Genomic DNA, 20,848 nt, shown 5'->3' on the forward strand with positions numbered 1-20,848 from the left:
TATCTCACTGATCCTCACACTAAGGCTTTGATATACACATTATCATCCCCATCTTACACACAGGGAAGTATAATGGCTCCCAAATCCATATGTCCAACCCAGATCAGAGATCCATATCTCCTTGGCTACTAGACCCTCCTATCTGGCTATACCATGGGGACCCCAACACCTCCTGTCAAAAGTCAACTACATCAGTTTGCTCCCTCATTTTCTCCTGAATTCCTCACTCCCACCAAAAATACTATGAATCTCCCGACTTGGGACACCAGAAACCCAGGAACCATCTGAGGCATTCACCTTGCTCTTATCTTTATTCCCTGCATCCATTCTGTTCCCAAATATTGGCAGAGGATAACTTTCACTTCCCTGTCAAAGAACTCTGCATTCCAGTGCAACCAGAAAACGACTGCTCTCCAGACATGCCCCAAAGTTCTTATTCTTCTCTCCACTCTCAGCTTGGGGAAAATTATCCTGTGGGAAGACCTGCTTCCCTCCAACTACACTATCCCCACCAGCCCAAGCAGCAGTAGTCTCAACCACCACCATGCAGCCCTTATTAAGGTTACTCTGTGAAGCAACTGGGGAGGCTGAGGCAGGAGAATCACAAGGACATCCTCAGTATTTTAGGGAGACCCCTTCCCCAAAAAAAGAAAGAAAGGAAAAAAATAATATTGGTAGAACAATTGTAAATTTTTGAACTGGGTCTAAAAATTAGATAATGATACTATAGCAATGTTAATTTCCTGATTTTGATTTTTCACTGTGACTATATCTGAGAAAATTTTTGTTTGTAGGTAATATACACTGAAGTATTTAGAGGTAAATGAGCATCACACAAGTCCCTGAAATGATTCATAAAATAATAAATATGTATGTTTATGAATACATATATATGAGGAAAAGAGATAGATGATAATACAAAGGAAAATGTTACACTTTGGGAAATCTGAAAGAAGGATATATAGAGAAATTCTTTATACTATTATTTGGTTTTCTTTGATAAATTTTCTGTAAATATGAAATTATTTCAAAACAAAAAGCTTTTACAAAAATATCCTAGGAGGAAAGCACCATAGCCTCATTTTACAGAGGAACAGAGAGATTTGGCAATTTACCCAAAGGCACACACCTAGTAAGGAGCACGACTGAGATTGCAACTCAGGTAGTCTGGCTTTTCTTCTCTAAAATGAAAAGTGTTCCCCTTTTGCCAGGGTCCTCTGCCTCACCTCTCTCTCCTGCAATTCCTCATGGGCACTGTTCAGGATGGATGAGAGCATGGTCTTTACCAGCTGAAGATTCCTTGAGGTCCGCAGGGTGAAGCCAAAGAATTTATATAGGAAAGCCTGGGATGGATGGGAGGGCAAGTCATCAAAGCTTGGAATGAAGTTGGAGTAACCAAGGGAACAGTCATTTCAGAGATAAGAATTGTCAGCCATACTATTCTCCCCTTCTGTCCCAACCTCCCCACCAGCCTTCTTGGTCCTCAGGGTCAGGGTGCAAGTATGGATAAGATAGCAGTATCATAGTACAGCAGCTAAAGCTGAAGGGAAGAAAATTTGTATATCTCATTTCTCAGTCTCTTAGGGTAGGGAGCATCCCATCTTAAGAAACTCCCTGATCCACAAACTTCCCACTTCCACGTGGGAAATACAGTTCCTTAAATTTGCATGTTTAAATCAAAATTGCATAATGGAAGGTATGTTTTCTTTCTTTCTTTTCTTGTGTGTGTCTGTGTTTGTATGTGCTGCTGGAAATTGAACCCAAGACCTTGTGCATGCAAGGCAAGCACTCTACTGACTAAGCTATATCCCCAGCCCAGGAGGTATGTTTACATAGTATTTCTTCCTCCCTCCTATACAATCCAATGATCTTTATCCTTGCTTACTAGGTTGCCCTATTCACTTTGGATACCCATATTTATATGCTCCTCTACTTTCCACCTTAGTGTCTTTGCATTTCCTATTTTTTCTATCTGTATACTCTTCCCCTACTCTTTAAAATGCTGTCTCATTCTTCTTTCACTCATGTTAGCCCCAAGCCTTCCATGACCTCCCCTTAAGATCCCCTCCAGTGCACCATAGTCTTCATTTCCTTAAGAATCTCATCAGTCACTAGCAATCCTGCTCATGTATTTGCTTGGTTTATTCCTGTCTCTCCCCAACCCAGATCTCTGCCCAGAATAAAGCTCAGATGCATTGTATATTTTGTTGGTCACCAGTATCTATGCAGAGCCTGAACAGCATGCATGCAGATGTCCCCCTTGATGCCTGAATGTCTTGCCAGAACCTCTTCCCCACTCTATCCTGTCCTGTTGGCTCCCTTGAGAGCACTTTCCCTGTGACTGGCTGCAGGCCAGTTTCTGCCTGTAGACTTGTCCCATTATTCCCAAGGTTAATATGGGCCTCTGTGCCCAGTAGAGTCTTGGAGTTGCATTCCTCCGTCTTCTTACATAGTCTCCTCCTAACCATGGAAACCTGAAGCTAAGAGCAGAGAGAGAGGCAGGGACCAAGGCACAAAGCCCCTTGCTTGTCTCTAGGCAGGAAAGATTCTGCAGTGCAATTTACACCAAAGACTTTCCATGAGGCTGGACCGGGTCCTTGTAGGGCTTCTGTCCTTCCCCATCTAGCTTCCTGAACTCTACTCCAGCTTCTCCTAAGGGTACAATTCCCACCATGAATTGTCCTTAACTTACTCAAGACTCTTAACACCTCAGTCTCTGCTTCTACCACCTAACTTAAGGCACTGATTTTAGTTGGCAATTACCACTCATCTTCCTCTGCAAGGTGGCCCATCTTCCCAGTTTGCCCAGGACCAAGGCCCTTCCTGGGCTTTCAGTGCTAAACCTGGGACTACCCCTAATGAAAGTGAACAAATTATATTTTATATTATGCATATGTGCAAATATGTGACAACAAAATCCACTGCTATCTATAATTGTAATACACCAACTAAAAAATACCTGGGACAACCACAAGGAAATCAAGATTATGGATCATCTCCAGGAAAGCTGCTTTGTCCCTCTTCATAGGCCACACATTCACTCCCCTCTGCAGATCAATCCCTCAAGTAGACATGGTTTCCTAAAGACAGGACCTGTCTTTCACATGAGGAATCTGGGCCTAACAGGGCTTGCTGCATTGTGGGTACCTAGTACATATTTCTAGTAACTACATTTGTAAGATAAGAATTCCTGCTCGTGTCATGTTGCATCCCTAAGCCACCATCCACAATGCAGTGCACCTTGTAGGTGCTTTGTAAATATTTGCCAATACTTAGGGTCCTGGAAGTGAGGCAGGCCTCTTGCCTGGAGATTCCTAAGCTGAAATAAAGTATTGTTCAGGGACAGGAAAACAAGATCAAAAATCAAAGAACTTAGATTCAAATGCCAGTTGTACAACAATCTGCTTAGGACTATAAAACCCCTGGATTCTGGGTTGTTTAGCCTTTTGAGAGAACAAAGTATCCTCACAGGAACCCCATGTTTGCTCTTCATCAATCCTCCTAGGATGTAGAGGTTATTCTTGCCATTTCCCAAGTGGGCGAGTTAGATTAAACAGGTTAAGACACATGATACCCAGAACACTTCAAACAGGCAGGGTCAGGACCCATGCCTTTGCCATCGCAGACCCAAGCACCATAAGGGAAAGGTGCCCCACTATCTCAATCAGCACCAAGCACAGTCCTCAAGCCATGTGCTGCATCCTCAAATAGTTTGAATTAACTTGCTTAAGTTTGATTCTATGGTCAATAATCTTTCCATTGCACCCAAGTACCAGCTCTATTCTGTTCAGAATTGCTGGGAGGTTCCATTAAGACAACAGAAAATAAAGCCTAAAACACTAAGCAAATGTGAGATACTTTCATGCTATTGCCATTCCAGGGTGATCTTCTCCATTCCTCAGTTCCTCGGGACCCAGGGACACCACTTTACTCTTGCTCCCAAGACCTACCCTTCTTGAGAATTTCTATAGCCCTTCCCACCAGGCTCCTCCCCTACTCCCAACACCCCCACCTGCTTCCCTTACAACTCTCACCCCAATCACACACACATACCTACCTTCTCCTCATCATCATTAAAGTAATTTATCTTCTCCAAGATGGTTTTGGCGAGTTTTTCCAGCCAGTCATCATCATTGATGGCCACTAGTGACCGACCTGAAAACTGAGAAAGAGGAAGGGAGGAGAGAGCCACAAGGAAAGGTGGGTAAGTTTTTCTGCCTCATAGAAGTGGGGTAAGACAAAACCAAGAGTCAAGGGAACTCTCTGGAAATACAGAGAGAAAAATTAAAAATGGGGTCTGGCTTGATCAAGGACTCAAGAACAACACTAGAATAATGGTCACGACAAGTCATATATGAAGCAGGCCCTTCCAGGTCACAAGGTCCTCTCCTTTATCATCCTATTGAACTGTGTGAAATAGCAATGATCATTTCCAGTTTGCAGATGAAGAGGCAGTAGTCTGGGGGAGGCTAAATGACTTGCCCAAGCACACACAACCAGGGGTCTTTCCTTGCTCTTCAACAAAGGTTGGGCCTTGTGGGGACATGAAAAGTGGGTCAAGGCTTTAGAGTATCATCAGAGGCTCCAATATAGAGACCAGGCAGCATGAATGGCCAGACAAAGGTTCCCTTGGTCATGGAGGTTCCATGATTGTAGCCTTAGCCATGGTGTTCTCAGGTCCTCTCCTCCCCTAGGATGCTGAAGAGGGAACCTCACTGGGTGGAGAGAGGTATCTCTCAGGGAGAGCCTCACATGGAGGAGTCTTTCCTCCCACTCCTTCTGATTCAGGGTCTTCTCAGTATTATCTGGAAAAGATGACAGCAATGGTGCCCACCAGATCAGAAGGCCCCAGTCAGGGAAAAAAGTACCAACATCAGAACATTCTACCTCTCATCTCACACTCACTACAACCCAGCAAGACAACTGCTAGCCCACTTCACGAGGCCCCAACAGGTTATGAGTGACATCCCAAAGGTCAGACACCCATAGCTGGTCAGTGTCAGAGCAAGGATGCAAACCTGAGTCTGTCTGAAAGCCTATCACACTCTCCCCTAATCCTCCACCAACATGAAGGAACAGTAGTCACTCTGGAACTCTATAGAGATACAGAACTCTGAACTAGAATTTGCATCACACATAACATCAACTAGGCGAAAAGCAGCTATTCTCACACTTCCTCAACCCTAACCAGATCCTTCCTATTCCTTGTGACTCAAACCCTTCTGGAGTCTCCCCCACTGCCCCAGCTCCATCCCTCCACCCTCCCAGCCCACCCCTCACCATCCAGGATCCGCAACATCTGGGGTATCTCCTTCTTCCAAACCTGGCCCACATCTGAGTTGATAACAGGATGCAGGGAAGTGATAGGATGCAAGGCATATAAGAGCCTTAAGGAGCTCACACCAAACTCCTTTTCTCTGTAAGGCTTCAGGGAGAGCAACTGAGAAACAAGAAAAGCAAACAGGAGGCAGAGAAAAGAATTTAAGGGAAGAGAAGGAAGAAAATTAGAATAAAACCACAGAAGGGTAGATCTGAAGCTGAGACCTTCCCCACTTGTTGAACATGTTCTCCAAAATGCCCTCAAATAAAACCTCTTCTGCCATGACTCCTGGGGGCCAAATTGGCCCATTACTCTGCTAAGACCCCACTGAATCTGTAGGTTCCTGTTGATATACTTATTACACTGATCTGTAATGACTAGATTATTGTCATTTGTCTCTCTCATTACAACTGTGAACACCTCAAAGGCAGGTCTATACCTGGTCCCTCCATCCCTCCAAATATTCATAATGTCTGTCACAGTGGTGAGCAGACAGGGATACAAAACACACTTATTGAGAAAAATGACATCCAGAAAGGCAGGTGCACTTATCCAAGGTCAACAGAAATAGGTTCGCCATCGAGCCACAGAGGAGACAGGTCAGGCATTTTGCATCTTACCTTCAGTTCCCAGACTCCATGTCCTACCACTTAAGCTCCAGTTCCCTCTTCCATGCTCTTGGCCCAGACTGCATCTCCCAGGGACTGCCATGATCCTTGGCCTTACCTCTTTACTCCATATCCAGCATAACACTTAGAATAGAGTAATTCTCAAACTATTTAGGGATGACTAGATGGACGGACAGACAGATGAGTGATGGTGTGTGGATGAATAGATGGGGACAAGAATATTCATCCCAGCATCACTTACCACAAGATAGGTCAGTAGTTTCTGAGGGGAGACGACCTGGTCAGCTGAGAGGATAAAGGAAAGGTACAGAGTCAGTGCACTGGCAGCCACCATCAGAGCCACACAGGAGGAGAAAACGCAAAGTGGAGAGGGAGCATCAATGCCAGTGCATTGTCACAATGCTTGTGACATTTTTGACTCAGAAAAGGGAAAAAAATCAAACAATATATTCAATTTAAAAATAAAAATAATAATGTGCTGAATGACACCCTTACCCCATCCCTAACTCCACCAGGACTACAGGTCAGAAATGGGGTAAGTATGGGGTAAGTCTCCAAATCAGGGCCAAGGAAAAACAAAGGATCAGGAATGCCTGTGGACTCATGACTTTATAATTAACCAACAGTGTTTTCACATCTTGACTCCGGTGCTTCAAAATAAAGACTAGTGGCAGGAAGAAACTGTGTCCAGGGCTGCTTCTCTTTCAGAGGAGGCCCCTTGTGGATCATAAGGGGCCAAGAGGTCTCAGGCTGCTGCCCCGACCCTCTGCTTTCTCACTCATGCCTGGACCAAGTCCCCACTGCAGCCTTACCCACATCATAGTTCTGCACCCCTCCCTCCTCCACCTGCCACCCCCACAGGGTCTCAGCTGCCTTCCACCCCACCAGGCCTGTCCCAGCCAGGATGCTCACAGATGCCACATGTCCAGAGGCTGCCCCTCCCCTGTACTCACGCATGAGGTGGAAGTTGCTGAGGTAGGGGACCTGGCCCAGGGTCCGTGCCTTCAGAGCTATCTCTGTGGCTGCCTTACTCAGAGTCACAAAGGCCAAGATGTTGCTGGGATGACACACCAAGGTGATCAGTATGGGCAAGGACACCTGGCAAGGGACATGCCCAGAGCTTCAACACCAAGAGCAAGGCAGCCCCAATCATATATTCTCTAACCCATGATCTTGTATTCCTTTCCTGGTTTCCTAGAGGGGTATTTGAGATCTGTACATACACCTAGCATCCCTCCCATTCAACCATATTCTCTCTTCCTTCCCTAGCTCCTTCTCTCCCTCCCTTTTACCCTCTCTTCTTCCCCCTTTCAGCTGATATTAGTGAAATGTAACTGAGGTGCTGTTAAAATAACACTAGGAAGGAAATGATTACATAGAGGGGCTTTGTGAAATCTGGAACTGTGAGACTTTTAGTTGCCTTCATGGGGAAACATTCCAGATGCAGAAAAAAAAATGCTAATGGTCAGGAGACAAGAGCTTTTCAAGAGTGAAAAGGACTACAAATCCAGGGAGGAGCATAAATCACAACTGTTTTCCCTCCTGGCCCCTCTTCTCAGTTCTGATCTACGAGTCAGTGCCTAAAGGCAGCCATGAATACTTGCAGGTTCTGTGAGCATGCAGGGCACATGATCTCCCCTTTTATTACAGAAGGAGAGAGTGTGGTCCTGAGAGTAGTTTGCTCAAGACTCTACAACTAGAAACCAGCAGTGAGACTCAGACTCAGGCCTCCAGTCTTGCTGCCCAATGTCCTCCTTGTACTCTGCCAAGCTGCTTCTCAAAGGGGGCCCCAGCACCTGAGGGGAATAGATGGAGGTGGTGAGGAATGGGAAAGACAGAACAAGGAATAAGATGGAGGGGGAGTGGAAGATGGGGCAGAGTAGTGATCTGGAAGCCAGTAGAAGAGGAAAAAAAGCCCTTTGACCCCATTTAGCTTTACCATCTGTAGGATTTTGAAGCACATTATTCGAATATCCTCTTCATTCTGAGATAAGAAAAGGAAAAAGTTGAAATCTGAAGTCAATGTGAGGCCTTTACTGGCTTACTCCCTGATCAGGGTCCTAGGCACCGAAGCTCCTCCACATCTTGCCAGCTGTCCCTCCCTCTTCTTGCCCTGGTGTTTTTAACCCTGTCCTTTTTTTCTTTCTGCCTCCCTGAGGCTTGTTTCCCTTCGGTGCCCTCCCTTGCCTCTGGCCTCTACTCACTGAGGAGTTGGACTGGCTGAGCTTGATGAGGTAGTCAATGACAACGTTCCCCTGGGACAGGGTTAAGTAGTCATACTGGCTCAGGGTCTCAATGAAGTTCAGGAGGGCTCTACGCACCTGTGGGGGCACAGACCATCACATGGCAAGACTGGAAGTGATATCTCAGGGTGGCTGACAGGATCCCTCATGTTCCAGTGAGGACACAGAGGACCACTCCAGATCTCCCTACTCCAAATCTCCCTACTCAAATCTCTCTACTCCAAGCCCAGTGTGACTCTTCTGTTGACTCAATGGTCATGACAGACCACCTGCCAATGAACCTGACCACTTTAGTACTCTGTCCTGAAGTTTCAACCCACTTCAATTCTATCATCCTCCTATAGAATGCTAAGTACTTTTTGTCCCCAGAGACACTGAAAATGGCAGGAGTGTTAGGGAGGGGACGAATCTGAGTTCAGGAAGGTTCCTATGTTGTGGCCTTCCAAGGTAAAGCCAGGAATGAATCTATAACTCCTGACAGCCCAACCTAGGGATTTAGGCCTCTCTTTTTTAGGATAGTGTCATTATTCTCCACTTGCTACTCAAAACGACTGTCCCTGCTTCAGGCACCTCAGTGCTCTGTCCTGCTCAATCCAGAACTGGGAGTCTCTGCTGCTTCCAACCCTGGCAGTGGAGCTTGTTCAAAATACAGCTTGTCAGGATCCCACCCCAGACATGATATGGAGATTTCTCTCAAAACAAAACAGCAGTTGTGTGTTCTCAGGGGTCTAAATTAATGTCATTTAGAGCTGTGTCCCCACCACACTGGAGACACCACACTGCTGCCCACAGAAACAGTTCAGAAAAAGGCTGTTAAGTACTGCCCATTTCTCAACTCCTTCTCAGGCTCTGAAAAACTCCAATGTAACCCAAGGACAGAAGTCTGAGGACAGAACTGGACTGGCTGTGAGACCTTCCTCATTTCCCATCGCCCTCCCCCTCTCCATTTTATACCACCTTAAAGAATCAAGAAAGCAATGGCCCTCCCAGTACAAACATTCATCCTCTGCTCACTGGCTTGAAATCCTCCTGTATCACGATGATGACAGAATTTATCACCTCACTCTGCAGTTTCTCTGTCTGGGACACTAGAGAAAACACATACATGCAGCTAGAGGTCAGCTTCCTCCCTCCTCCTCCTCTGTTTCTGGAGAAAGATAAGAAGACAAATGGGAAGAATTCCAGGCACAGTACTGGCCTCCAAGGCTAGGTGGAGTCTCCGAAGGCTTCTCAGCCCTCCCTTGACTCCTAAGCACCCTGAAAATGATTAGCCTGGACTTAAAAGTGATCTGAAACAGTACTTTCATCCAGCTGGCATCTAAGCCCCATTCCTTCCAATCTTGCATGGCTAAACATACAAATTCACCTCCCCAGCCAAGCTGTTCTACCCCACCTCTTCCACCTCAACCTTTAGAACTTTGACCTTTGTTCTTTGAGGTAAATTCCCTCTCCTGATATACTGTTGCAATCTCCTTCCTTCTCTGTTTTCAGTGAAATCACCTACGTAAAGCCCATCCCAGCTACCCTGATAGATCCCTTCTCTGTATCCCTGTCATACCCTGCCAACCTTCATTTCAGTAATGGAGTACATACTGTCCTACATTACTTCCCAGTGGGAAAATCCTCATCTTCTCTGTTATTTTAGTCAGGTTTTTTGTCACTGTGACCACAAGATCTGACAAAAACATTTTTAGAGGAGAAAAAGTCTATTTGGGGGTCAAGGTTTGGAAGTCTCAGTCCTTAGATTGCCGACTTCATAGCTCTGGGCCCCAGGTGAGGCAGAGAACATCATGGCAGAAGTGTGTGGCAAAGCAAAGCAGCTCAGGACATAGCAACAGAGGGCTGTGCAGTGGTGGGGGCGGGAGGGGGACATTGCTCTGTTCACCAGGAACAAAATATATATGCCAAAAACCTATCCCAGTGACCCACTTCTTCCAGCTACACACTACCTGCCTACAGTTATCAACCAGTTAATCCATCAGAGGATTAATGCACTGATAAGGTTAAGGCTCTCCTAACAATCGTTTCACCTTTGAACTTTCTGGCATTGTTTTATACTCCATACCACCTGTTCAATAGTGAGTTTCTTGGAAACAGGAAATGTGTTTTATGTGTGCATTCTCAGTGCCTAGCACTGTGCTAAGCATACAGTGAAAGATTCATAAAACATTTGATAGGAGGGGAAACTCTCTCTTGGAAAATCATACATATACCACTCAAACCAATGGCATGGTAGCTGTTCTAAGCAGCTCACCTGTTTTCTCTTCAATCTTCACTAAAAAACACTGAAGACAGACATTACTTTTACATCCATTTTTGAAAATGAGGAAGTAGAGGTAGAGATTAAATGTAATCTGCCCAAGGTTGCACAGTTAGTAAGATGCAAAGCCAAGATTGAACACACTAAGTTTACTTTGAATTTAAAATCATCCTTTTAACTAATTCACTGGACAGTCTCCCTGAGAAAGGAGATCTCCTTCCTAGGAAAGACCAAGTCCTAAAGCCCCAGGACCATCCCCATTCCCACTCACCAACATGGAATACATCCCGGAAGACCTGAAGGGCTGACATAACCCTGGCTGGATCCTTGGATTCCATGGTCTTTCGTATTAAAGATACCATCTGATCATTGTACAACTTGGCTATTAGAAATACAAGGTAATCAAGGGTAAGTTTAAGTGGCAGTTATAAGGAGGAATAAATCATATTCACAGCAAACCCCATGACATGGGATGAATAAATTAGGGCCCATTACTATGAAGAAAAGAAGGCAGAAGAAAACAGACATTTGTCTAGGATTTGCCATGGAGATATTTTTCCTGAGCTACACCTTGTCCCTGTCCTACCAACCACCTGCCCCCCATAGATCAGCAGACCAATCATTCCCATCAGTGCTGTAATAATCACATTATTCTCTTCCTGAGCTGGAGCTCACCAATGGAGAAAGGGAATTGAATCCCAACTCCAGGGAATGGAATTGAAAAGAGTGGAGGAGAATCAAGGCCCATGCCCTTTCAGATTCATTAAATTCCAAAGCTTACATGATTAACTTTATATCTTATCTAAAAGGATGGAAGCACACACCCCCATGGGAACATGGGCTCCCACTCTAGTCCAGAGACAAAAGTGAGGACACACATACCTGGGGTGAAGGAAATGTGTTCACTTACTCAACAGGGAGAAAGCCCTCAGGGAAACGTTGTGGTTCTGCACAGAATGAGGATCTGTGTTGGTGATTTTTTCACTCACCTATAGGAAAACCAAGGCCATCAGACCTGGAAGAACTGAAACTATCTCTACACATGGATGGGGAAACTGAGGCATTAGGCCATAAAAGTGTGGTATTTGGCAAGAAGGAAAACAAGAAGATACAACTCAGAAACATGCTTAGCTACAGAGGGAAGACATCAGCCAACAAATTAATTCTCTGGAAGGTATCACCCTTTTCCAAATGTTCAGTTGTCTTCTTACTCTACTCCATAATACAGAAAGCCTGGCATTTCCCATAGGCATGATGGAGTGGCTTGAACCTTCTGCCCTTTTCTCAGATTTTAGGGGAAGCAACAAAGACCTGTCATCCTGGGAGACATACGATGTGCCCAATTTACCAACAAAGAATATCTTTTTCTGCAGCCAAAATCCAGGCATTTGCCTGCTCCAGGAAAGCCAAAGGTGTGAATAGCTACAGACACCACATGAAAGACACCTGTCATGTGGAGATGGTAACCTGCACTGGGGAAATCATCATCTCTAAAGAAGAGAGACAAGGCAAGCCCAGGATGCTCCCAGCCCCACAGCACTCACCAGCTTGAACAGCATGTCTGTAACATTTTCTATCTGTGACAGCAAGTTGACTCCTCCAGAGCCACTGAGAGTCAGAGCATCCAAGAGTTGACAAATACACTGTGTACATAAAGACAGTCAAGACAAGACTCCCAGCCTCTCCATAGACCCCAAATACTCTTTCCTCACATCTTCAAGGTCTAAATGGTGGTCTAAATGATCCTAATGTCACGTGGCCATTTTTGGACCTTTTCAGGGCAGGTTCAGGGTCTGTTTGTTCCAAAGCTAAATACTGTCATGACCCATCTTTTCACCTTACTTCCAGCACATTCCTCTTCCTCAGGCAACCACCGATCTACTGTCACTTATCTCTCCCATATTTTTAAATAAACTTCCAAAATTATTTTAATAGGACAAATTATTCTAATAGGCATGTAGGGTATTTCACTGTGATTTTAAATTCCCTAGTGTATAAATGAAGTCAGGTAATATGCCTGTACTCATTTGCCATCCCTGTATCTTCTGTTGTGAAGTATGTGTTCAAAGCTTTTATCTGTTTTTCTAGTTTTCTTGAGTTTTGAGAGTTCTTTATATATCCTAGATATATTTATGATTTTCTGTTATTTTTTCCTTCTCTGAAGCTGATCTCTTCATTCTGTTAATAGTATCTTTAAAGTTATTGCTTAAAATAACTTTTCTTTGAAGATACTACTCAAAATTCTACATGAAAACATAGGGAAATAGAACTTGGATTGCTCAAAGATAACTTAGCAAGAGTACTATAAACATGATCCATAAAAGGAGAAAAATGAATAAACAATATTTTCCCCATGTTTTCATGTAGAATTTTGAGTTTGAGGGTTTACTGATTCATTTTGAGTTGATGTTTATGGCATGTAGTAGGACTTGAAGCTCATCTTTTTGCGTGCAGATCCCCAATGTTCCATTTGTTGAAGAGATTTTCCTTTCTCCAATTAATTGCCTTTATATCTTTGCCAAAAATGGAATAGTATTTTGTGTCATTCCATTGATCTATGTGTCTGTCTTGATGTCAATACCACACAATCTTCATTATTGTAGTTCTGTTATCCTTCTTTCTTGAAATTGTTTTGAGTATGTTGAGTTTTGTGCACTTCCATGTGAATTTTAGAATTTCAGCTCATTTTTAAAAAGCCACTTGTGGGGCTGGGGTTGTGGCTCAGCAGTACAGCACTCACCTAGCACGTGTAAGGCACTGGGCTTGATCCTCGCACCACATAAAAATAAATAAATAAATAAAGGTATTGTGTCTTACCAGAACTTAAAAAAAAAAGCCACTTGGGATATTGGTCAGGATTGTGTAGAGTGCACATATTAATCTGGGAATAATTGACATATTAGCAATATTGACTCTTCTGATCCACAAACATACCACATTTCCATTTACTTTAAACTTAGCAATGGTTTGTAGTTAATAATGAACAGATCTTTAAAATTCATTTACTTTTAAAAAATTCTTTCAAAGATTTATTTTTATGTGTTCCATATTTTTATGTATATGTTCATGTTTCCTGAAAATATAGCTGCATATCTTCCTTTCCAATGCATAGGCCAATTAGGTCCAATTGCTGGATAGTGTTGTTCCAATTTTTTGTATGCTTACTGGTTATCCACTTGTTCTATCAGTTATTAAAAAGATGTTAAAATTTCTGATTATGGATTTGTCTACTACTTCTAGCCATTCTATTAGTGTTCCCCTAATGTATCTTAAAGTTTTATTATCAAGTTCACAAACATTTAGAATTTTTATGTGTTCTTGATTCATTTATCATTATGAAATGAATTTTTATTCCCTGTTTTCTTTGTTGTGAATTCTACTCTGAATTTTTTTTTTTCGAGATGAGTTTTCACAATGCCAATCTGGCCACCAACTCCCGAGTTCAAGAGATTCTTCTGCCTCAGCCTCCCAACTAGCTGGGATTACAGATATATGCCACCACACCCAGCTATGGATCCTTCTTTCCTAACAAGACATAAATTACAACCAGAGTCCGTGTGTGTGTGTGTGTGTGTGTGTGTGTGTGTGTATACATGTGAGTGTTTGTGTGCACTTCATGCATGCTACACTCTACCATTGAGCTATTCCCCCATTCATTCATTTAGACAAGATTATTTATTGAAACAAGGTATTGCTCTATTGCCCATGCTGATCTCAATCTCCTGGGTTCAAGTGATCCTTCTGCCTCAGTTTCTAAAGTTTCTAAAGTGGAACTACATATATGCACCACCTAGTCCAAACAAGACTTCTTAATCTAAGGACTAGGGATGAGCTTCAGAGAGTCTGTACACAAAATTCTATTTAAATGTGTCTTTCATCTGTATCTCAAAGAGGTCTGAGTCACAAAGCAGGTTGAGAACTGCTTACCCAAAGTTGAATGCAACCTGTGCTCTTCAGTTCTTCTGGGTACATTGTAAAACATGACTATATCCCAGTTCCTGTGCCATCTCTTTTGGGCTCTCTAGGAACTGATGACATCAAGAGTCTGAGGAATATGATGATGGGAATATTTCCATCAAGGAAATATTTCCCAGGAACAAGAATAACTTGATCTCACTTCATGAGAATAATCACCTTCTCATCTACACCAAATGTCATACAGCAACTGGCCCAGAAAAGGATTCTATGCTTATACTGGTTCCTCTGCCTTGAATCGCTTCCCTGACCTTGTCTGTCTTGTGAATGTCCATTTTGTTCCCTTTTTTTTAATGCACTTATTCTCCATCATGTCAGATTAGGCCCCGACTTCCTTAATAAGACCCTACAGAGCAAGAATTAAAATCAAGAATCAACAAATGGGATGAATTCAAACTAAAAAGCTACTTCTCAGCAAAAGAAACAATCAGTGAGGTGAATAGAGAGCCTACATCTTGAGAGCAAATTTTTACCACTCACACATCAGATAGAGTACTGATCTCTAGGATATATAAAGAACTCAAAAAGCTAAACATAAAAAAAAGTAGCCCAATCAATAAATGGGCCAAGGAACTGAACAGACACTTCTCAGAAGATGATACACAATCAATCAACAAATATATAAAAAAATGTTCATCTCTAGCAATTAGAGAAATGCAAATCAAAAGTACTCTAAGATTTAATCTCACTCCAGTCAGAATGACAGCTATTAAGAATACAACAACAATAAGCGTTGGAGAAGACGTAGGAGGAAAAGCACACTCACACATTGCTGGTGGGACTACAAATTGGTGCAGCCAATATGGAAAGCAGTATGGAGATTCCTTGGAAAACTGGGAATGGAATCACCATTTGACCCAGCTATCCCACTCCTCAGTCTATACTCAAAGGACTTAAAAACAGGGACACAGCCACATTAATGTTTATAGCAGCACAATTCACAATAACTGAACTGTGGAACCAACTTAGATATCCCTCAGTAGATGAATGAATAAAGAAAATGTGGTATATATATTCACAATGAAATATTATTCAGCATTAAAAGAGAATAAAATCATGGCATTTGCAGGTAAATGGATGAAATTGGAGAATATAATGCTAAGTGAAGCTAGCCAATCCCCCCAAAAAGACAAATGCTGAAAGTTTTCTCTGCTATAAGGAGGGCTGGTTCATAATGGGGTTGGGGGTCAGGGGCATGGGAGGATTAGATGAACTCTACGTAGGGCAAAGGAGAGAGAGGGGAAGGCATGGGGGCAGGAAAGATGGTAGAATGAAGTGATGTGACATCATTACCCTAAGAACATGCATGAAGACACAAATGGCATAACTCTACTTTGTGTACAACCAGAGATATGAAAAATTATGCTGTATATGTGTAATATGAATTGTGATGCATTCTGCTATTATATATAACAAATTAAAATTAAAATTAAAAAATGCCTATACTTTTTTTTGCTGGGTTTCTTTTATTTATTTATTTATTTTTAAGTTTTAGTAGATGGACATGATAATTTTATTTTTATGTGGTGTTGAGGATCAAACCCAGTGCTTCATGTGTGTTAGGCAAGCACTCTACCACTGAGCCACAACCCCAGCCCCGTCTTTTTTTTTTAATTGACAAAAATTGTATATGCTATGGTATGCAACATGGATGTTTTGTAATGTCTACACTGTGGAATGGCTAAATTGAGCAAATTAATATATGCACAATATGCTTATTTTTCTGGTAAAAACACTTAAAAAATCTACTCTGCCATTTCAGAAATACATTACTATTTATATATGTATATATTATCACCATGTCATGCAATAATCTCTTTGAACTTTTTCCTTCTGTCTAAATGACATTTTGTGCCTTTGACTAATATCTCCCAGATTACCTCTGACAACCACTATTCTACTCTGTATGAGTTCAACTTCTTTAGAGTCCACATATGATATCATGTGGTATTTATCTTTCTGTGCTTGGTTTGCTTTGTGAAATGTCTTCTTGGTTTATCCCTTTTGCCACAAATGACAGGATTTCCTTTTTCCAAGGTTGAATAATATTCCACTTGCTATAATATATACCATATTTTCTTTACCTACTCATCTGCTGACACATAGGTTGATCCATATCTTAACTATTATGAATAATGCTATGACAAACATGGAGTGCACCTTAGAAAAAACTTTTAACTTTTCACCACTGAGTATGATAGTAGCTACAAACTTGTCATATATGTTATTTATTTATGTATATTCCTTATATACCTAGTTTTGAGAGTTTTTAATCATGTAAAAACATTCAATTTTGTCACATGCTTTTTCTACATCTATTGAGATGATAATAGGTTTTTGTCCATTTTGTTAACATGTGCTGCATCCTGTTATGTTGAACCATCCTTGCCTCCCTGAGAATGGTGAATAATTCTTTTAAAATACTGTTGAAATTTATCTGCAAGTATTTTGTACAGTATTTTTGTACCTCTGATTATCAGGGATTTGGCCTGTAACTTTCTTTTCTTGAAACATCCTTGCCTGGTTTTGGTATCAGGGTAATTTTGGCCTCATATTTTGGAAGTATTCCCTTTCCTTTGATTTTCTTTTGCACAAAAACATCAGAGAAGGCTTGGTATTAGTTCTTCTTTAAATGTTTGGTAGAACTCATCAGGGAAGCCGTCAGGTCCTGTGACTTTCTTTGATGGGAGATTTCATTGCTGATTCAATTTCCTTACTTGGTCTGCCCATCCATATTCTTTGAGGTACAATTCAAATGTCATCTCTTCTGAGAAGCCTTAAATTCTTGCATGCAGAACTAATCTTTTCTTCTCTGTGTTCCAAAAGGCCTTAATTCAGTCCTATCTTTACACAGAACCTCTAATTATTGCATTTATCACCTAGGCTGTATTTCTCATAGTTCCCTTTTCCCCATAGAAAAAAAGTGATTTTTCTACCTCCACTTGCATATCCTAGTATATACTAGTGACTCAATGAATGTAGTGGGCATTAGCACAGAGGACAGCAAATTTTTTCTATAAAGGGTCAGATAAGCAATAAATATGTATATTTTAAATATTTTCTAATAGTCTTGTTTTTTCCTCTTATGGTCCTGGGGATTAAACCTAGGGCCTCGTGCATGCTAGGAAAGCACTCTACCATTGATCTAAGCCCCTGGCTCCAAGAAATATTTCACACTACGTCTTCCATAGGGTCTCTATAACCAACGATTCAACTCTGCTGTTTTTTAACACTGAGGCAGCAATAGACAATATATATAAAAAAATATGTAAATGAATGGGCACAGCTAAGTTCCAATAAAACCTTATTTTTCAAAAACAGGCTTCAGGCTAGATTTAGCCTGTGGGCCATGTGCTACCAAGTTCAATACATGAACTTCATGAACTAATTCCATTTCCTTATCATCCACACTGCAGTCACCTGGGAAATGTAGAAAGGCTTCAGTCTTGCTGACATCAAAGTCATTAACCGTTGTGTTAACCAGTTCACTTGGTTCTTGAGTTTGTATGGTGACATGAGGAAGAAGAGATGGCCTACTATCACCAGAGCCTGCTCTGCTACCTGTGCACAAGGAGATGAAATGAGCTGGCCTCAGTTTAGGAATAAAGACAGGACAAGTCCTCAGTAGCTTTGCCTCATTCATGTTTGTCTTCCCGGAGCCTGGCACAGTGCCTGGCAAACAGAAGGAATTTAGTAAATGCAAATAACAATTACATCATTAATGAAAAAGTGAATGGGTTTGGGGTTTTGTTTGTTTGTTTTTTTTTGGCGGGGGGTAACCAGGGATTGAATTTAGGGGCACTCAACCACTGAGCCACATCCCCAACCCTATTTTGTATTTTATTTAAAGACAGGGTCTTACTGAGTTGCTTAGCACCTGACTTTCGCTGAGGCTGGCTCTGAACTCGCGATCCTCCTGCCTCAGCCTCCCAAGCCACTGGGATTACAGGTGTGTACTACCATGCCCAGCGATCATACAGGGTTTTTTGACTGTCCCCTTTTCTGGACAATGGGAAGAGGTAACTGAAAAACATCACTCTCCTTTTTGGGGCAGACATTATTCCTTAACGACACTGTTTGGGCTTCAGCATCAATCCTTCATCCCATCAACCCAAACCCAACTACCCCCACTCCCACCTTCTTCATGTTCTTCAGGGGCCAACGGTTGAACAGAACCCGAAGGGTGCAGTAGGCCTTGATAGACACTGTCTCAGGGGTTATGTCCCTTTCTTCACCATCCTTAGAGCCCATATCCAGATGCTTCCGGGCACTGACAACCAATCTGCTGAGCACTATGAGAGGAGCACAGAACTTCAGCTACCCATTGAATTTTCCTTTCCCACAAAAGAATACAGTCCTCCTATACCCAAACCTAAAAGGGTCACTGGAATCCTGTGCAGGAAAACACCAACCCATTCACTCACTGACTCTCCAACTATATTTTTTTCCAACTATAGCTGGTTCTCCAGAAGCACCCACAGCATTCCTATCAAGTTTGGCTCTTGCCCCCAACCAGGAGATAGCAAGCATCTGTTCACACCCTGTCCTATTCCCACTAATTTCTGCCCTTTCCTCAGGCTACTTGGATCCACATTATCTGGTCTTTTCCTGCCTTTCTTTCCTCCTATACTGACTCAAGAGAGCCTTCCCCAGGGTCATCTGAGCCTCACCATGACACATCACCAACATATCCTCCTCCTCCTCAGCCATCCTCAGCAAGCGCAGGATATAATTCCATGTAGCACCAATGTAGGTGATCGTACCTGAGAGGGAGAAGGAATGGTGAGCCTATTCTAGGGAGGTAAGCTTTCCAGCTATAGTGTACAAAATCTACAGTAGGGGCCATAAGGCTTGGATTCTGCCCTAGATCTACATCCAAAGAGTCTGAGAAACCTAGAGCTAGATACAATTTATCTGGACTTCAGTTTCTTCCACTGTGAAACAGAACTACAGTTTCTGATGAGATTATCTCACAGAACTCACAAGAAAGGTAAAGCTTAATAATGGCTGCTACTACACCATAAGTCCAAACAGCCTGCTAATACACCCTTTTCAAGGAAACTTGAACAACAAAAAGCTGGGCTGTCTGAGGTCAATGTGGGGCATCTGCCTGGATTAGATCAGGACACAACTTTTACTGCCATGTTTTCTGAGCTTTCTGGGTAGTCCAACCCACATGCCCTATCATTTGAAGCCAGTACCATAAGAAAAGCTGACTTCCTCCAGTCTCTGACTTCAGATACAAGTGGTAAATAAAGGGCAGGTGTCATTTGCCTGGTGACTTATTATTTTTCATTAAGGTTGGAATGGAATGGGTTGAGTCACCACTGGCTACTGAGCCACAGAGATGGAGACTGTACTCTATGGTGATTCCCTGCCTCATCCTACTATGACACTATTATCTTATGAGATTCTAATCAAATTCAAAACCAGTTTTCCCCAAGCAAAACATTCCTCATGACCTCCCCACTCCCTCTGTCAAGTGGGGACTTTCTACTCTGCTTGCTCACTCCCTTCTTTGTTCCTAAATGTCCTCCTCAGCCAACCAGGCTCCCAGGCCTTAACATGTTTCCTTCTATGCCATTCCTGGTCTCCAAGAACTCTCTCCTATGTTCCCATCACCCTTCAGGGATGCTGGTTTGTCCCAGTCCTACCCTACACACAACCTCAGCCTGACCCAGGTGGAGCTGTTCCATGAGAAGAACTATGGTGATGAGGGTAGTCTCAGGTCCTAACAGTGACCCACACCCAATGTCCTGTCCTCTGATCAAATTAATTCCTCCATCACAGGGATCCATACCCTGGTAGAGGTTAAGTTTCCCCACTGCCACCAAGAGGCTCCTTGGGGGCAGGCTCTGCAGATCAGGTCTGTCCCACAGCTTGACAATGATCATTCCTGGGAAGTGGGACCCCACAGCCATTAAGACTGCTGTACACATCTCCTCCAGTTCTCCATGTGGCTTCTAGAAAGAAAGAAAAACTAACTGCCAAAGTTAATAACCAAGAAACATTCCCCAGGCTTTTGAGAATCAGCTTTGGTCAACAACCAATTCTATCAAGAGAGCAGGAACTCACTTATATCAACATCACACCCCAGCCAATACGCATGTTTCTAATGATGGATAACAAGAGCTTGTTCTTAAGTCTATACAGTCTCTTGTCTAGTATTTTGTGGTGGGGGTGGGAACTGGGGTTTCCAGAGTACAGAGCTTTCTCTGCTGCAGAAAGTTAACCAATAAAATGTGAACAGAAGCAATAACTTTGGAAAATCCCTGATAGATCCAAGGTCTAGGTCAGAAGACAAGTGTGCCAGGGGAAGGCAGGTTATCTGAAAAAGAAGAACACCTCATAGGTGGATAGTTAACTAAGAAAATAAAGCAGCAGATTAACCTAGGGTCATAAAAGTAAATATAAAAGTATG

The 20,848-nt window shown here is 42.6% G+C and overlaps 1 protein-coding gene across 1 annotated transcript in view; it reads right to left on the minus strand.

The window, feature by feature from the left end:
- Positions 1–20,848, minus strand: part of LOC114082605 (maestro heat-like repeat-containing protein family member 1) — a 105,627-nt gene that overhangs the window by 40,458 nt on the left and 44,321 nt on the right. The window contains exons 5-18 of the mRNA XM_071609304.1: positions 20,228–20,390; positions 19,098–19,190; positions 18,565–18,719; positions 11,997–12,095; positions 11,363–11,441; positions 10,724–10,834; positions 9,207–9,280; positions 8,154–8,270; positions 7,889–7,933; positions 6,903–7,047; positions 6,191–6,234; positions 5,281–5,440; positions 4,058–4,155; positions 1,227–1,343 (exon numbers count right to left, since the gene is read on the minus strand). Of these exons, the coding sequence (XP_071465405.1) occupies positions 1,227–1,343; positions 4,058–4,155; positions 5,281–5,440; positions 6,191–6,234; positions 6,903–7,047; positions 7,889–7,933; positions 8,154–8,270; positions 9,207–9,280; positions 10,724–10,834; positions 11,363–11,441; positions 11,997–12,095; positions 18,565–18,719; positions 19,098–19,190; positions 20,228–20,390 (1,500 nt within the window). The remainder of the gene's footprint in view (positions 1–1,226; positions 1,344–4,057; positions 4,156–5,280; positions 5,441–6,190; positions 6,235–6,902; positions 7,048–7,888; positions 7,934–8,153; positions 8,271–9,206; positions 9,281–10,723; positions 10,835–11,362; positions 11,442–11,996; positions 12,096–18,564; positions 18,720–19,097; positions 19,191–20,227; positions 20,391–20,848) is intronic.

The sequence above is a fragment of the Marmota flaviventris genome, chromosome 3, assembly GCF_047511675.1.
Source record: "Marmota flaviventris isolate mMarFla1 chromosome 3, mMarFla1.hap1, whole genome shotgun sequence".
NCBI lineage: Eukaryota > Metazoa > Chordata > Mammalia > Rodentia > Sciuridae > Marmota > Marmota flaviventris.